General features: G+C 32.2%; 2 protein-coding genes across 2 annotated transcripts; one reads left to right on the forward strand and one right to left on the reverse strand.

Moving 5' to 3' along the window:
• Positions 1–1,401: 1,401 nt before the first annotated feature.
• On the reverse strand, positions 1,402–7,025 carry LOC114758237 (heat shock protein 90-6, mitochondrial). Its single transcript, XM_028947273.1, has 20 exons — positions 6,785–7,025; positions 6,116–6,304; positions 5,956–6,029; positions 5,631–5,756; positions 5,454–5,547; positions 5,268–5,351; positions 5,040–5,183; positions 4,824–4,937; positions 4,686–4,745; positions 4,494–4,568; positions 4,299–4,403; positions 3,966–4,106; positions 3,786–3,878; positions 3,602–3,679; positions 2,993–3,247; positions 2,807–2,909; positions 2,348–2,522; positions 2,156–2,261; positions 1,954–2,043; positions 1,402–1,826 (listed from the first exon to the last, which is right to left on the reverse strand). Exons 1-20 carry the CDS (start codon positions 6,890–6,892, stop codon positions 1,656–1,658), a joined length of 2,385 nt encoding a protein of 794 aa, XP_028803106.1. The 5' UTR covers positions 6,893–7,025; the 3' UTR covers positions 1,402–1,655.
• Positions 7,026–12,955: 5,930 nt separating this feature from the next.
• Positions 12,956–16,275, forward strand: LOC114758225 (alpha-L-arabinofuranosidase 1-like). Its single transcript, XM_028947251.1, has 13 exons — positions 12,956–13,105; positions 13,193–13,247; positions 13,529–13,719; positions 13,842–13,960; positions 14,070–14,214; positions 14,294–14,363; positions 14,451–14,596; positions 14,692–14,793; positions 14,888–15,327; positions 15,450–15,506; positions 15,601–15,793; positions 15,896–16,039; positions 16,177–16,275. The coding sequence occupies exons 1-13, from the start codon at positions 12,956–12,958 to the stop codon at positions 16,273–16,275; spliced, it is 1,911 nt and encodes a 636-aa protein (XP_028803084.1).
• The last annotated feature ends 1,852 nt before the right edge of the window (positions 16,276–18,127 follow it).

Here is an 18,127-nt window from a genome sequence, read left to right on the forward strand (position 1 = left end):
TAGCGTGCAAATTTTCACTATTCATATCTTTATTCACTAGTTTGGGGTGCATTGTTCTTTGTCGTTTTCTTCAACTAGAGGACTGCAAGCGAAGCTGGAAAAAAGAGTGGAGAAGGTGAGAGCTTCTGGTCGTCTTTTTTTCTATAAGGTGGGCTTGATGGGCTGTCCAAAGATACTAGAGATGGGGGCCGGTTCATGCTGTTGAACCTTTCTTCAAGTCAGAGATGAGAGAGAGAGAGGCCACTAAGTTACTTCGATTCTTCTTCAAGTTCGACAAGCTTAAAAGAGCAGAAAGAGAAGGGCAAATCTAGGTAAATAAATATATGTAACGGTAGATTGGCTTTTGTAACCTCTCAACACTTCAAAAGTAACTCTCATTAGCATTGGAACATAACTGACTTTTGGAATAAAAGTTGGTTGGGCTAGAAGCCCACCCAAACAACCACAATGCTTTAAAAAACTACAAACCTGAGTTTCACAAATTCCACGACACTTTTATTGTTTCAAACCACTATCCAAACATGCCCTTAAGAGCTTGTTTGACGACACCTTAGGAAGCCTCATGGATTAGTTGGGACTAACCAAAAAGAAGTTAGCTCGATGAAAAAAAAAAAAACATGATTTTTAGGTATCAATTGACTTTTTGCCAAAATTAATGCAACACTTTTTGGGGCCCATCGTTTTTATATTTAGATCTTCTAAAATTTCAATATATCATCAATACGAACTTATATTAAATTTTTTTAAAATAAAATTTATCTAAATATAAATCACATTATACCTGTTAACTTCCATCACAACTTGTTTGCAAAACTTAAGATAAAAAAATACGGATTCATATTATTTTTAATGACCCTATTTTGATTTTAATTCATAAATTAAACCTAATAATTTTTATTCCCAAAATTTGATTTCATTTTAATTTTAATCTTCAAAATTTGAAACAAATAGTTTTGGCTCCTGAAATTTAACCTTATTTTTTATTTTGCTTCTTATTTCAAAGACCAAAAATCTGAAGGTAGACCAAAATCAAAATAGGGTTAAATTTTAGAAATTAAAATTACTTATTTAAAATTTCAAAATCAATTTTTAATAACTAAAAACAGTATTAATCTAACGAATCCAAGCAGGCCGTTAACCCAGATGCTAGAAGAGCGACCCATTTCAATGGGTCAATTTGTTCCCCCCAGCCCGCCTATTTTGGAAGGTTAGCGGATTCGCCCCAATTCGAACCCTACGAGGAGATTGCTCCTTACGTGGCGGGACAAAAATATGAATACGCAACCCAAATAGAAGGAGCAAACTAACATGGGCATACCCAAAATATCTTTCCACTTCAGGCCCACACAGATCTCCATCACCCCCCTTTATCGCCGATCGGCTGAGCAGTGTTGAACTTTATTACAAAGGACGGAGGTATTTACGTATTTTAAGTTTGGCAATTTTAACGTGACGCCAGGAAAACAAGAACCCGGCGAGAAAATAATCAAATTTTCATACAAATGACGATTAATTCAAGAAAGCAAGCTGATGAGCTCAAATATGCTCAGGAATATATTAAACCGGAAAATCCTTAGGATACGGTTAAACTACAATGCTATGGTTCTGGTACATTGTTGTGATGAGAAGTTAAAACTAAACTTCTATCGCAGTTCTCACTTCTGGCTGCCAACCTCGGCCGGTTCCACCACCTCAGCTTCTACAGTTTCAGGAGCATGGGGCTGCGTGCCTGTGTACTGAACCTGACCGGGACTTGACCACTTGCCAGTGATAGCCATCCCCATCATCTCATATATCCTTCCTCCCAGCTGAGCTGGATTCTCAGGCTGCACACCAAAGAGGGAGATATTGGCTCAAAACAGAATCCAGCAAGGTCGAATGTTGAAAAATATGTCATCAAGTATGTATAGTGAAACATCATTTCAGAGCAAAGATATGAAGCCTTTAACTCACCGTAAAACCACTGGAAACCAACGCTGCATCATAAAGGAGATCAATAGTTTTAAGGGCATCTTGGTCATCAGGGTTTGATTTGGACGCAGCCTGAAAACCAGTATTAATTTATCATAATTGTGATTTTCAACAAATGGAAGAAATTAAATCCATTATTTACAAGAGTGGACCAAAAAATGTGAGAATTCTCAATTCATCATACATTTAAATTCCTGATAATAGGGTGATTAGGGTTGATCTCAAACACCCTTCTGCTTCTCATAAATTCCAAGCTGGCAGTATCACCCATAGTTTGCGCCTTCATGAGTCTGCAGTAAATTTTATCACATATGGCACACTGTAATTTGATTGTTCAAAACATGTGATTTCAAAGCTGAAAGAAGAGAGGGCTTACCTTTCCATGTTTGCAGACCAACCGAATTTCCCTGATACCAGGACGCAAGGGGAAGAGCTCAGTCGATTCGAGATTTGTACATTTGCAACTTTATCTCCCAAACGTTTCTTAATCCAATCACAAGTTTGGCCAAATTCTTGCTTCACCTCCTTTTCCTTTTCCTCATTCTTATCACCTACACGAATGTGTGCCAACCCCAAAGTGAAGTGGTAAGAACAAGGTTTAGCAACCAAAATGAATTAAGCCACCAATTCACACCAAGATTAATACATGATTATTCACTTAACTAGCAAATATTCTGGAAAATGAAATTTTACTACGCATGACTAGAATGAATGTTTTCCAAGTGACGTGTGTGCGCACATATATTAAATATCAATCATACAGAGAAAGGAAAGAAAATTTGCTGCATTCTCCCTTTTAAAAGAGCTGTTACAGTGATAAATTGAAGTTACAAACCTATATCCAAGTCTTCCTTGCTAATGTCAACAAAATTTTTCTCCTTGTATGACTTCAGGTTTTGGATGGCAACCTCGTCAATAGGATCCACCAAATACAGAACCTGTATGACGTGATAGCACAATAACAGCTATGAGCACAAATTGATTTAAAATATAAGACTGATGACCAAAGGCAGGCGCATACTTCAAGATCTTTCTCCATAAGTCTCTCCAAGAAGGGAGTGTTCTTTGCACTGGTCACACTGTCAGCAGCAATGAAATAAATATCCTTTTGATCAGGTTTCATATTCTCAACATATTCATCCAAGCTGATCATTTCATCTTCACTCTGGGATGAGAAAAACCGAAGCAATGGAGCAATACGTTTATGATTCTCACGATCTTCAATACATCCCATTTTCAAATATTTCCCAAAGTTCTCCCAGAACTTCTCATAGTCCTGCATTAAACAGACAAAGGAACTCATAAAATACAGAGAGGAAACATAATATCCTTTCTACAGACAATACATATATGAAAAAAGGAATGAGTTATGAAAACATATCAGTGTGTGTATTATTTATAGAGATGGATCAAGCGAGGATTGGCTTTAGGTGAGAGTAGAGACATGAAGATAAGAATATTTAACCCATGTTTGATCAAAATTAATGGACATGATTAATACAAAAATGTCATAAATATGCATAAATGAGTAATGAGTAACTTATTTGATCTTCCATAATGGGTTGTGTATTGATCTTAAAAAATTCATCTCTTCTGCAACATAGAAGAAATTTTAATAATTAAAACGTACCTCTCTATTTTCACTTAGGGATATTCCGAGAATCATGTCAAAAGCTTTGCGTACAAGACGCTTCCTCATAATCCGGACCTACAAGAATAGGGTGGAACCAATTAAACAAGTATAGAAAACTTTCAACATGCATTTTCAAAGAGACTTCTGCAATTAAAAAAAGGTACAAACTCTATCCACTTACTATGCGACTCTCTTGAAGAATTTCCCGTGAGACATTGAGGGGAAGGTCATTTGAGTCAACAACACCTTTGACAAAACTTAGGTATCGGGGGAACTGTTTGAAAGAAGATAAAATTAGCACAGGTTGAAGCTATGAAAACATGATGAATCTCTTCCAAACAAGAAGAACAAATTTCTATACCAATTCTCCATCAAAGTCATCTGAAATGAACACTCTCTTCACATAGAGTCTTATATTCTTGGTCTTGGGATTGATTATGTCATCCTTCCCTGAGGGAGCAATTGCAGGAACAAAAACTATGGACCTAAATTCTACCTCACCCTGCAATAAGTAAACATCATCAGCACAAAAATCAATACAAGCACTAGAACAGTAGCAGCAAAATTAGGATTGCCAATCTCACTTAGATCATATAACTCTATGGCCTAAAGCTAGAATCCTTGATGAATACACAATTTCCTTATGAACAATTCAAATATGCAATACAAAGCACAAAACGTAAAATACTCTTACCTCTGTTGTAAAATGTGAGGATGCCAATGGGTCCAGATATTCGTTAAATGTTTTCTTATAGAATTCATTGTAATCCTCCTTACTAACGTCTTTAGGACTCCGAAGCTGCACAAAGTGATGTATGTATCTTATTCAAAGTAGAAAGCATAAAAGAACAAAAAATACAAAACATGGAGTTGCGCTTCATAAACTCACCCAAATAGGTTGAGTCTCATTGGTGAGCTCCCAATCCCAGTATCGCTCAACAACAGTCTTAGTTTTTTTCTTCTTCTGTAATAGCAAAGTAATCCAAGAAAGATTAAATACGCAGCAGCTAAAAAACTACACTTTATTGAGTGAACTATATGTGCTTGTTACAGAAAAATACAGAAGCAACCAAACTGGTACCTCAGCCTTCTCATCTTGCCCATCAGTTTTAGCTTCAGCTGGATCTTCATCAACCTCAACCTGCACTAGGATAGTATGAATCAACTCCCATACATAGTGAAATTGATTACAAAAGGATCATGGTCCAACAAATTATACCTCTTTGGTGTATCCTTTCTCCTGCCAAGTGTATATTGGGAATGAGACAAACTGTGAATAATTTTTTACAAGTTTCTGAATGCGCTCAGGATGTGCAAAACCTTTGTCATCTCGCTGAGAAAAACATAAGTAAAAGGTAATATGTAAAAACTCTAAAGCACAGGGATCAACCAAAACTAAAGAAAATAACCAAATAATTTACAATTCTTAAGATACCTTGAGATACAATGTAAGGCGAGTTCCTCTTGGAATCAACTTCTCAGGATCAGTCTCCTCACGTATGGTATAAGAGCTAGCATTTGCCTCCCCTTCCCAAACATATTGCTTATCAGATTTTGGACTTTTAGTTGACACAACCACCTTCCACAACAAGAAACATTTTTAACTACAGGATACAAGACCTTAGAAAGTAGCTTGATGTTATTATTTTATGCAAATAAATACCCGGTCAGAAACCAGAAAAGCTGAATAAAATCCCACACCAAATTGACCGATCAAATTGTTGTCACCACTAGAATCCTTGCTATCCTTTAAAAACAAATAAGGATTTGTCAGTGAAAATGGCAACTTACAGCAGAAGAAAGATAAAATACATTGATAAGCATTAACATCTTGCATATGATATAATACCTTCACAGCCTTCAAAAATTTTGCAGTCCCACTTTGTGCAATAGTTCCAAGACAATCAACAAGCTCTTGCCTAGTCATGCCTATACCTGTATCCCTGCCAAAATATAAACAAAAGAATCAGCACTAGGTGAAGAAAACAGTGATTGATCAAACAGCAACCATAGCTAATTATCTTACGTAATAGTGATAATCCCATTATCTTTATCAGCTTGAATTCGAATATCAAAATCAACAGCATCCTTCATAAGTTCAGGCTCAGTAACACTTAGAAACCGCAGCTTGTCCAATGCATCACTTGCATTGCTGTGGAAAAAATTCACAGATGAGTAGATTGAGCAAGCAACAATTCATATGATCTAATCTACATCATGCATAAGTAAGAGCTTATTCAGGAGATTTTAAAACAATTGGGAAACAATCTGCGAAAGGGGGGAAAAAGAGGTTATTCAGTAAAGAAAGAAGGAAAGTTGAGTCAAACATCAATACTTCCAAAAACACATACCTGATAAGCTCCCTAAGAAACACTTCCTTATTACTGTATAAGCTGTTAACAATGAGGTCCATGAGTCGACTGACCTGACAATAGGGCATTACCCAAAATAAGCTTATACTTTGCACAATACTATTGAGACATGTACCAGAGTATCCTAAAATTGACATACCTCAGCTTGGTATTCATATTTTTCAGCCGGTGGCGAACTGGATGCATCAGATGCTGCAGCAGTTGTTTCATATCGTTTGCCCAAAAACAAATCTCTTTTCAAATTGGGCAGATTCGTGGATTTCACAGTACCACCATTCTCTGAACTTAAGATAGAATACAATCTAGCTTGGGCGTTATTCTCATCGACCTGCTCAAAATGAAAACGAGTACAACAAATCACACCGCCGCCGCTTTCTTAAACAGGCAAATACCATATACCAATAATAATAGCTAAAAGAAAATCCTAGATGAACACTGAGGTGGGAACATTTGCCATAACAACTAAAACAAAGGTGGGGAATAACATGGAACTCAAGTGATATGCACATCATACCAAGTTCAAGTATGAAATGGAAGACGACTATTGTGCGCGTAAGTGTAAATGTATAACAACATTAATCATGCTTCGGTCGAATTCAGATTATCCAAAATAACTTCAAAAGATAGGGAAAATCACAGCCGACAGCAGAATCCAGAAAAGCTGAAACCGAAAAGGGAAGCCCAGAATCGAACTTCAACTCAGTTTCTCAAAATCACACCAAACTAATACAATATTGAATTTACATCACAGGATTAAAACCAAAAATATATTCGTTAAAGCCAGAATATTAATATCTGAGAATTGTACCAATGAGATGTATGAAGAGGAGGAAAGTGGAGCAGCTACGTTACGATGCCGGGCGCCACCGTAGCGCGACAGAGCAGAAACGGAGCAGCGCCTAGCGAGGCTGTGCATTCTGACTGCAAAGGAGAAGATGGACAACACAGTGACAGTGAATAAGCAGCTGGGGCTTGCGGGTTTCGGAATCGAGGGTTTAAGGGAGCTTTGAGGGGTTTTAGGAGGACGGGAGGGAGCAGAAAATGAAGGGTTAGGAAGCTTCTAGACATGAAATGAACTGCGCACCAACAGGAAATCGGGAATGTTCAATATTTCAAGGGTTTAAACCAAAGGAAAAATCTTTATAAGTAAATGACGGAATATTTTTGTAGTAACTATTGATATTGATTTGAAATTTTTAAATTTAAAATGTATTTTTTATAGAATTTTTCCTAAATTTAATTCATTTACATGAATTTTTTCCCTGTGAAACATCTCATGTGATAAATTAATTTTATAATTGTTATGAAAATTTTTTATTATTCTAATCTCTTAATTACATTTCAAATTAGTACTCATTTGCGTGCTTTTTCTATAACATCTTTTTTAACTAAGAGATTGGAAAAAATAAATACGTAAAAATTGAACTTCTTCCCCCAAATATGTCCTTATTCAGTAAAAAGACGGATAAGAAAGAGAAATATTTTTTTTTTTGGTCCAAAGAAAGAGAAATATTAATAGTGAGATAATATATTAGAGACATGTAGTAAAGGGGGGAAAAATGATGAGCAGAGATCGTAAGAATTTTTTTTTTTAATTTTTCGTACAGAGATCATAAAATTAATTTCAAATTTTAGAATCTTATAAAAAAAAATGGAAAGAAGTATACAGTTATAAGAACATTGACATGGCTCAATGCACAAGATAACGGCCCCAGACACAAAACACCATGCTTCGGAATAGTGACAGATTAGTGGCTTAGGGTTCTTGTTGGCTTTTTGGTTGTCTTCTCTTCATGCCTTTTGGCACAAGTGCACAGTGGTTTGTTCTCCCTTAATAGCCAACCAACCATCACTTCCTTTCTTCAATTTCATTGAGTGAATTACATATCATAATATCATCACTACTTTGTCTAAATAATGCTGCATTGATGATTAGCAGCTCCTTTACCTATAATGCTTCTTTCTAAGCCTTTGACTGGTTACTTCTGTAATAATCTTGAATTTTACTTTCATGGAAATTAAACCATTATTTTAATTCCTAGAATATGCTCTTGCATCATCAACTTGATTCTCCAAAATATATTCAAAATCAATTAACTTGATCAATCCATAAAATTCAGTTCTATTATACTACCTCCGGTCCTTAATATAAGAGTCAGCTTGACGTTTGATTTTATTCTAAATATAAGATCCTAATTCACTTTATTTCTCATATTTATCCTCTTTTTTTTAAGTAGTCATGGTGGTAGTTACATATGTTAAAGTTTCCATCAAATGGTTGTTTTAGCTAATACTATCTCCGGTCCTTAATATAAGATCTCATTTGACTTTTATTTTGATCCTAAATATAAAACCCAAATCCACTTTGTCTCTCATATTTATACTTTTTTTTTCAAAATAATTCTTCTAATAATAGTAGTTCTAGCCAATATAATTAGTTAGCAAGGATATTTTAGGAAAAACAACACCTATTCATTACAAATAATTAACTGACTTATTTTTTTAATCTCCTCAAATTAGTCAATTAGTTCTCATAATTAGGACCGGAGGCAGTACATACGATTATCAAAGGTATTCTAGGATGACACCTATTCAATACAAATAGCTAATTTAAGAAATTTTCTTAATCTATTTAAATTAATCAACTAACTCTTATATTAAGAATCAAAGTTAGTACCTTAAATAGATGCACACCTAATTTTTGGAAGATTAACTTTTCTCAAGCATGCTTTTATAGTGGAGATGAGAATGAAATTACTGGAACTTGAGCATTATATTATCTCCATCTCTTTATTCCAATGATAACCTTCGCAATATACTCTAGTATAGGGGAGAGATTTTGGTCTGCAGGACAGTGAGAGCCAATAAGAGACACTCTTCAGTATCAACTCAAGAACAAATTCCAACAGCGCCTTTTGATTGTGGAGGGTTGGATGAACTACTCTTTCCAATTGTAACAGCTAGAATGCATTTTGCTTTTAGATAAGGCTCTTTGTTTTTTTTTTTTTTTAAAGCTGACATAGATCGTGGCAAATTTTAATTGATTATGTTGTGATTCTCTAATTCCTTCTTCTCATGTCAGGTGCTAGTATAGCTGGGGAGGACACTAGCAACTCTGCATGCTGGTTGGTACTAGGAAAATTAATGAAGGGGAGGGTTGGGGGGATTTCCTTTTCAAGATTGTTTTCGTTGGTGATTCAGCTGTTGGGAAATCAAATTTGCTTGCCAAATTTGCTAGGGACGAGCTTTGTTTTGAACTCAAAGTCCACTATGAGTATAACCTGTTTAGCTGCTTTAGTTATGATGATAATAATAATTTCGTGAGAAGTATCATTTTTCTGTATTTCTACCTACAACTATCAGTTCTAATGGAAGGAGTTTTAATCGCTTAAATTAGTAGTTTTGAGTTCGTAATGCAAGAACTATTTTTGAGGGCTCAACAATGCTCAAATTTGACTCAGTCAAACATAAGAACCAACAAAAACCTTAAACCTGATTAAATTTTTTGGGAAATTCAACCATACTTGCAAATATATGTGTCCCTAGCAATGCATTTAATCTCTTTAATTATATATCTGCATTATCCCACAAAAAAAAAAAAAGACATTCTCTCTGCTTATCAGTCAAGAGGAATATATTTGGAGAATTCAAGCTTCATTATATCCCCAATTCCTCATTATGCTGCTTCAGAAATTTCTGCTGCAGCTGCTTTGGCAAAATTACACTTAAATTCAGTTGAATATTTCATATTATACCATAGAGAACAAGTCCCGATATTTAATAAATGGACTTATTATCTAGAAAACAGAGTAGAAATAATAGGGGTGTCCAATTTGTCTTATCCCCATTTTGGTCCCGATCACTTTGGGAAGGAAAAAAAAATTTTTCGGGACAGGACAAGATGTTGAACGGGACGGGATGGGACTCGTCTGGGGATATGTGATAATTTAAAATTTTTTTACAAACATAATTAAAAAAATACCAGGAGCCCAATAAACTTGTCCACTAATTTCAAAGGCCCAAAGTAAACTTGTCCATATTTTTTTTTCCCTGGCCAACAGTGTTAGACCCAAAAAAACAAGAAGGAATTTTTAATTATTTTTTGTTTAGGCCCGAAAAAAATCATAAATTATTAGACCAAAAACTGAATTTGAAAAAAACAAATGACAGGACTTTACAGGATGGGACAGGACATGAGACAAAAATTCCATCCCGTGAACACCCTTAGAGATACATAAATCTAAATTGGTTATATAGATTCAATATGAATAAACGCAAAAATAATCAAATTACATGATAATTAAAAAGTCAATGGTAAACAGTTAAGAATAATTTAAGAAGTAATAAATTACTATTATCGTTAAATTTAAAGTTTTTTGTTTTTGGCTTCATCGTTAAACTTAAAGTTACGCAGTTGATTGCTTGCGGGAGAATACGTTAGTATCACGATGCTACATGAACAGCAGGCTTTACAGATAAATTAATTTCGTTAGTGAATAAGTAGTATTTTTTATATGAAATTTAAAATTTAAATCTAAAACAAACTAAAATTATTAAAAATATGCTTTTCTTATTTAGTTGTTTTGAAATTTTATGATATCCGTATACATTTTCATATTTTTATTGATATCCTCCTCATCTATCACATCTAATTATTTTGATTTGGATGGCTTCTCAAAATAATTAGAAACCTATTTTTTCAGATCCTTACATTTTTTTAAAAATTTAAAACATGAAATAATTTAATAATTTTTTTTAAAAAAAGGTGATTTCCTTATGAAAGAAACTTCCGTACATTTTGGTTGGAAGGTTTTGGAAGGAAGGGAGAGGGAGGGAATGAGAAATTGTGTTTGGTTTAGAAAAATAGAGGGGAGGGAAGGAAAAAATAATTTCTCTCTTAGTGCTCCCTTCATCTCTTTCTACTTTATCTAAATTTAGGGTTTTTTGGAAAGGAGAAAAATATTATGTCTTATCCTAACTAAATTATCAGTTTTTAAATATTTCAAATTTATCCTTTTCAGTAAAAACTTTTTCTTAACTTTTTCAGCTGTTATTTTTTTAAATTCCAAGTTTATCATTTTCAATAAAAACCCTTTTAAATGACATTTGATAATGATGATATAATATGTTTATTATAATTGTACTATTTTTCTTAATATAATATGACAAGTATATAATTTTTTATGATATGTATATTTGATAATGATGATATAATATTTTTTATGATATGTAAATATTTTATGCATGTGAGATACTTTTTTTTATATTCATAAATTAGAAAATAATAATTCTAATATAAATCTAGAAATAAAATAATTAAAAAAAGACATATTTGTCAATTTATAATTAGTTCTCCTCTCCTCCCAAGCCAAAACCTTTCTTTCTTTTCCTTTTCTTCCAACCAAACAACACTCATAACCTCATCTCACCTCCACTCACCTTCACTCCACTCCCCTTCCTTCCATTGAACCAAACTAACAAATAGTTGGTCTAACAGTGTAAGACCCTATTAGATTTCTTTGGATCTTGAGTTCGAGTCCTAAAGAAGACAATTTTATAGAGAGGAAAAGCCACCAACCTTAAATTTCTCAAAAGAATTAGAAATCTACTTTTCAGATTCTGATTATTTTAAAAAATTAAAAACATATGCTCTTCTTGTTTAGTTATTTTGAAATGCTATGATATTTGTATGTTTTTTCATATTTTTATTGATATCCTTCCTCATCTATCACATCTAATTATTTTGATTTGGATGGCTTCTCAAAATAATTAGAAATCTATTTTTTCAGATTCTTATTATTTTAAAAAAATTAAAAAAAATGAAATAATATAATAAATTTTTTAAAAAGATGATTTTCTTATGAAAGAAACTTAGATAAATGGGCACTGAGAGTTATAATTAACAATTAATATACACGTGTGTGACCAACAAAAAGTTGATCTAATAATGTAAAGTCCTATTAGATCTTTTTGAGTCTCAGAGTTCGAGTTCTGAAGAAAACACTTTTGTAAGGGAGGGATAGTCATAAACCTTGAACTTCTCAAAATAATTATAAATCTATTTTTCACATTGTGATTATTTTAAAAAATTAAAAACATATGTTTTTTTGTGCCAACGATTAAAAACATATGTTAAAATTTAATAAAAGTATTTTTGTTTAAAAAAGTGATTTTCTTATTGATAAACTTAGATACACGGGCCTAAAAAATTAGAATTAAATTAATGTGTGTATATGCAATACACTACTTCTTGAAATTGAGTCAAAGCAATTGAAAAAGTTATTAAAAATGACTCTCCTTTTATGTGAGTGTGACTACAAACAACTCTATTCTATTTTATGAGTGTCATGTGAATCCGATCACAAAAATTAATTACTAATTTTAAAAATCTCAGTAAGAGCGTTTTACTCTATTTTATGAATTACATAAATTTGATAAAATAAAAATTATACTACTATAACTTAAATATAATTTCAAATAATAATAAATTGTATGTTTATATGTAAGTATATGTAAAATCAAAAAACGATGAAACCCATGATAAATAACATACTATTATGAAGGACACAAACAATTTTATAACTGAATGAAATCAATATGGAAAAATGTAAACAAATGCAAAAGGATCTAAATATTTTCATAAGAAGGTTTTAGATTTAATACCGGACTCTATCAAAATTTTATAACAAATTTTTCTTCTTCATCTATATAACTCCATCAATATTAAACTTATCTATAAAAACAATATCTGGATTTACTGCTTTACTGAATCAGGATATCTTAGGGATAGAGTCATAGAGGTACATCTTTATCCACACAAAAAAAAAAAAAAAACAGAGAGATAGAGATTTAGTGAATAAACTTTAAATTTTAAAATATAGTGTTGTATTTCTATATCTCAGTCCTAATCCCTATATATATAACCTGCCGACTGGAGTAAATTAAAGATCACAAGTAGTGACTTGAGCAATTAAGAAAGATGGGATTCTTTAGAGTTACAATTCTCTTGGTTGTCCTCTTTTCTTTTGCTTTTCATGCTTTTGCTGATGACAATTCAACTCCTTCCCTGGTTGTCAATGCTCAATTTGGAAGGAAAATTCCAGAAACATTTTTTGGAGTATTTTTTGAGGTGAGTATATAAGTTCTCTCTGTATGTATAAATTTTTATGCAAATTTTGAATTATATAAATATGATTGATTATTTGTTTTTCTTTAGGAGATTAACCATGCTGGATCTGGAGGATTATGGTCTGAGCTTGTTAATAACCGAGGTAATTATTTAACTTTTAACTTTTAATTTGTTTATTAACAGTAGTTTTTTTGCTGGAAAATCACAAAAAAAAGACCTTGAAAATTGAAAAATTGCATATGAGGACCTGTTTACAAAAACTATTGTCATTTGCTTATTAATTGTTGTCCAAACTCATACTAATGTTGTAATGGGTCCTTATTTATAATTTTTCTTTTTTAAGATTTTTTTCTTTTGTGATTTTCCCTTGTTTTGTTGGTTTAAGCTTAACTATACATTGATTATGCTTATGTCCACATCAAGGTTTTGAAGCTGGGGGTACTCAAGTTCCCTCAAACATATTCCCATGGTCGGTTATTGGAGATGAATCAACTATAAGGGTTGCAACAGAGCGTTCCTCTCCTTTTCCGCGCAATGAAATTGCCGCAAGATTGGATATCATCAAAGATTCCTCAATTGGAGTTGGTCTTTCTAATCCTGGGTTTTGGGGCATGGTGAGAGAGAGAGATATATATATATATATATATATAACTTCAATTTCAATATTTGACTTTATAACCTTTTTTCATATACTATCATTATTTTGACATTTTATTTTTATGTTTTATTTCTTCAGAATATTGAGGAGGGAAAGAAATATAAGGTAGCTTTTTATGTGCGAGCACCAAAACCAGTTGATTTGAAAATTGCGTTCGTGGGAGCAGATGGAAAAGAATTGGCTTCTACTAACATTAGGTATTTAGGTTATTAATCATAACTTTTAATTTTAATTTTCCGATGATTATCTTCTCATACATATAATACAATACATAATTTATTTGTTTTTTTTTCCCCTTTCCTATAGAAACCATCTCCCAAAGTGGAAAAAGATAGAGCTGCTTCTTGAGTCTAAAGCATCAGACTTTAACTCAAGCCTCCAAATAACAACTACCAAACAAGGGACTTTTTGGTTGGATCAAGTTTCTGCTATGCCTCTAGATACACACAAGGTTTGAGATATTTCATTTTAACTATACAAAATGATGCTATTGTTTTTTGTAAGACTGAGTTAACTTTCTTTTGATTCAGGGGCATGGTTTTCGGAAGGATCTTTTTCAAATGGTTGCAGATTTAAAACCAAGATTTCTTAGATTTCCTGGTATACATATATAAAAAGAATGACTATAAATCATATATTATTTGGATCTTATTATAACTATGTTTTCCATCTCAATTCATATATTAGGTGGTACCTACATTGAAGGAGATAGGTTGAGAAATGCATTTAGATGGAAAGATAGTGTTGGACCATGGGAGAAAAGACCTGGTCACTTTAATGATATATGGGGTTATTGGACTGATGATGGCTTTGGATATTTAGAATTTCTTCAAGTATGTAACTTTTTAAATTCTTCTTAATTATGGTCTTTCTATTTTATATATATTTACATGCATATTCATATGGTATTTTTGTTATTCTTGAACAGCTTGCAGAGGATCTTAATGCACTCCCAATTTGGGTATTTAACATTGGTATTAGTCATCGTTATGATCAAGTCAATACATCCAACATTGGTCCTTTTGTGCAAGTATAAATTATAACTTTAATTTCCATATTTTTCTTGATAAATTTCATTTTTTGTTCTTCATTGGAAATACCATTTCAATTTATTTTATTTTTAGGAAGCTTTAGATGGAATTGAGTTTGCAAGAGGTCCAGTCACATCAAAATGGGGCAAATTAAGAGCTAAACTTGGACATCCCAAACCCTTTGATCTACGATATGTTGCTATTGGAAATGAAGATTGTGATAAGTCTAACTATGTTGGAAACTACCTCAAGTTCTATGATGCTATCAAACATCACTACCCCGATATGAAAACCATCACAAATTGTGATGCTACTCAAAGTCCATTGGGGATGCCTGCTGATTTTTATGACTATCATAAATACACATCTTCCAAGGATATTTTCTCATTATACAACTGGTTTGACCATCAAAATCGTACTGGTGCAAAAGCTTTTGTTAGTGAGTATGCTGTTTGGCAAGGTGACGCGGGAAATGGAACACTTTTATCAGCATTAGGTGAAGCTGGATTTCTAATGGGTTTAGAAAAGAATAGGTTAGTTAATATTTTTTTGACTTTAATAACAATTAATTATGTATTGATCTATTTCTTCTTCTTCTTCTTTTTTTAACTTCATATTCAAAGTTTTTGCTAATTCTTCCTACCTTTTGATACAGTGATCTAGTCGAAATGGTTTGTTATGCACCACTTTTTCTGAATACAAATGATAAAGGGTGACCCTTCATTTTCTTTTTTACTTTTCATTGTATATATTATTAATCCTTGTGTCAAAAATATTGAAAAGTCATAATTTTTATGAACTTGCAGTTGGTTGCCTGATGCGATAGTATTTGACTCTCATCGACATTATGGAATTCCAAGCTACTGGTTGCAACACCTATTTACCACATCAAGTGGAGCTACATATTTAGATTCAAAACTTGATGCTCCAGCCACACTAATTGCGACTGCAATTAAGTGGCAAAATCAAGAGACTAAGAACAGTTATTTAAGAATCAAGGTAATGTATATATAAATGTTAATATTTTTTAAATTTAATTAAATGATTATACAAGCCTTATGTTTCACTCAATCTAATTAAGATATTTTTGATAATATATAGGTGGTAAACTTCAACAATAACTCAACAAGTTTTAAGATGACAATAAATGGTTTGGATGGAAATGTGGATTTTAGTGGTGCAACAAAGACAGTACTCACATCCAAGAGCGTATGGGATGTGAATAGTTTTGATGAGCCTAGAAAGGTAAGCAATATTTTATTCTCCATTTCAACATTTTGCCATTTGATAACATTAATTAATAATTAATTACTTAAACTAAATAAAAGTATTTCAAAATTATCCTTATATACTTATATTATTTTTTTTTTCTTTTTGTGTAGATTGTACCTACACAGAGCCCACTTGATGATCCAAGCAGAGAAATGCTGGTCACAATCCCAGCAAATTCAGTCACAGCATTTGATTTTCCTCTTTCTTAGTTAAAAGTTTTTATTTATTATTTTAGAATTTATTTGTTTTCTTTATCTTTTAATGATAAGATTAGGATTTGATTTCAAATTTTAATTTGAATTCTTTTGCTATTTTTTAGTGCTTTATAAATAATTTTAGAGTTTTTTAAGATTTGATTTCAAATTTTAATTTGAATTATTTTTTATTTTTAGGACTTTATAAATAATTTTAGAGGTTTATAGTTGTGCTCAGATTTATTGAATGGAGTTCTTTTTATTTTCCCAACCTTCTCCCCCTCTTTTCTCTCTCTTCCTCATTTCTCTTATTTTTCCCATTTATGACTTTCCCTTTCACCTGGCCACCCTTGAGGTGGAGTTCAATTTATCACTCTCATTTATTTTATACGGAACATTTGAGGGTTTTTTTAATCTGGTAATTAAGACGTTAAAATATTAAAAAATTGATTTTAAAGGTATCTCAAAATGCACTTAATTAGTATAATAGATAATAATTGATCAGCTCGATAGACATTCATCTTAATGTTTTACAATCGATGGGTTTTTAAAACAATATCAGGGATTCAAACAACTTCGATGCTGGGTGATGAGTGAAATACACGTGTATAAATGAATTGATGCATTTAATAATAAATATCAAGTTAGAAGGTAGAGACTAAAAGAAAACAAAATAAATTATGTTAACAGCTTATAAGATAATGGTAAGTTATATTTCTTGAAAATGTGTGTGTGTTTTAGACTCAATAGCAATTTTACACACATCTTATGTCTAAAGTATTGTGAGAATTTACTAAATATTGGAATCAAATAAAGATTTTCAATTCTTTGGAATGCCTTGAAAAAAATGGTAACCTAGAAAATTTTTGTAGGACTAAAAGAAAAAGATATTCTTTGTTTTACAATTGTTTAATTATTTTTCACCTATGATCTTTGTCCTTTAAGAACCTTTAATTGTGAAAGTTATAGGGGATTATTATTTTTTAGTATTTCAAAACAAAGGTATACAAAAAATTTGGAATATAACCTTTGTATATAACTCTGATATGTAGAGAATCAAATGAAGTGAGGGCTTGATATGAACGCATACAAAGGTTTTAAATATAGGTGACAATGAAGAGAGCATTTATCCAAACGCTAAAAATTCTTCCCTCAACTTTTTCTAGCTCAAGAATTAATCTCTAAACTCATATCAACATTTTATAGAAGCTACTACCCATACTCATAGTCATTCACTATGGTCTTGAATAATCATTATTCTTTAATCAGAGTGTTTCACTCTAGTAATTTATATTACTATTCCAAAAAAGAATTTCAAGAAGCAGCTAGTTATTACTATGAAATTTCCTCCTAATTCTACTTCTGTTAAGGTTATTATAGGAATCAGAACAATAACTACCAATTCATTAGTTAAAATATTTTAAAAGTAAAAAATCAATAACTAACCCCCCATGAGGTAACATGATGGTTTTTCCAAAACAAAATAGTTTCTAACCAATTAGAAAAACGAAGTAAATAAAAATAGAGTGTTTAATAAAGAGAACACAGGGACCATATTATTTTTTATATTTGTTTTCTCTTCTTTCCCCCTTCTCCATGTGGTTCCCCCTCCCAAAAAAAAAGATATCTATAATAATTAACTCGTAATCTATACACGCAAACATGTTTCTCTTTGTAAACTCAATGATTTTACTTAGTGTTTGTGTTTTCTCAGGTTGTTGCAGAATAATGACAAAACAAATACAATTCCTACAGAACTAGGGAAGCTTTCAAAGCTGCAACCTTTAGATTTGTCAAATAACTTGTTCAACGGGGAAATTCCTGCCTCTTTAGGCCACGTGGGCAAGCTGCAATACTTGCAATTGAG

This window comes from Neltuma alba, unplaced genomic scaffold (genome assembly GCF_004799145.2).
Source record: "Neltuma alba isolate B1F8T4 unplaced genomic scaffold, ASM479914v2 tig00010682_pilon, whole genome shotgun sequence".
Taxonomy (NCBI): domain Eukaryota; kingdom Viridiplantae; phylum Streptophyta; class Magnoliopsida; order Fabales; family Fabaceae; genus Neltuma; species Neltuma alba.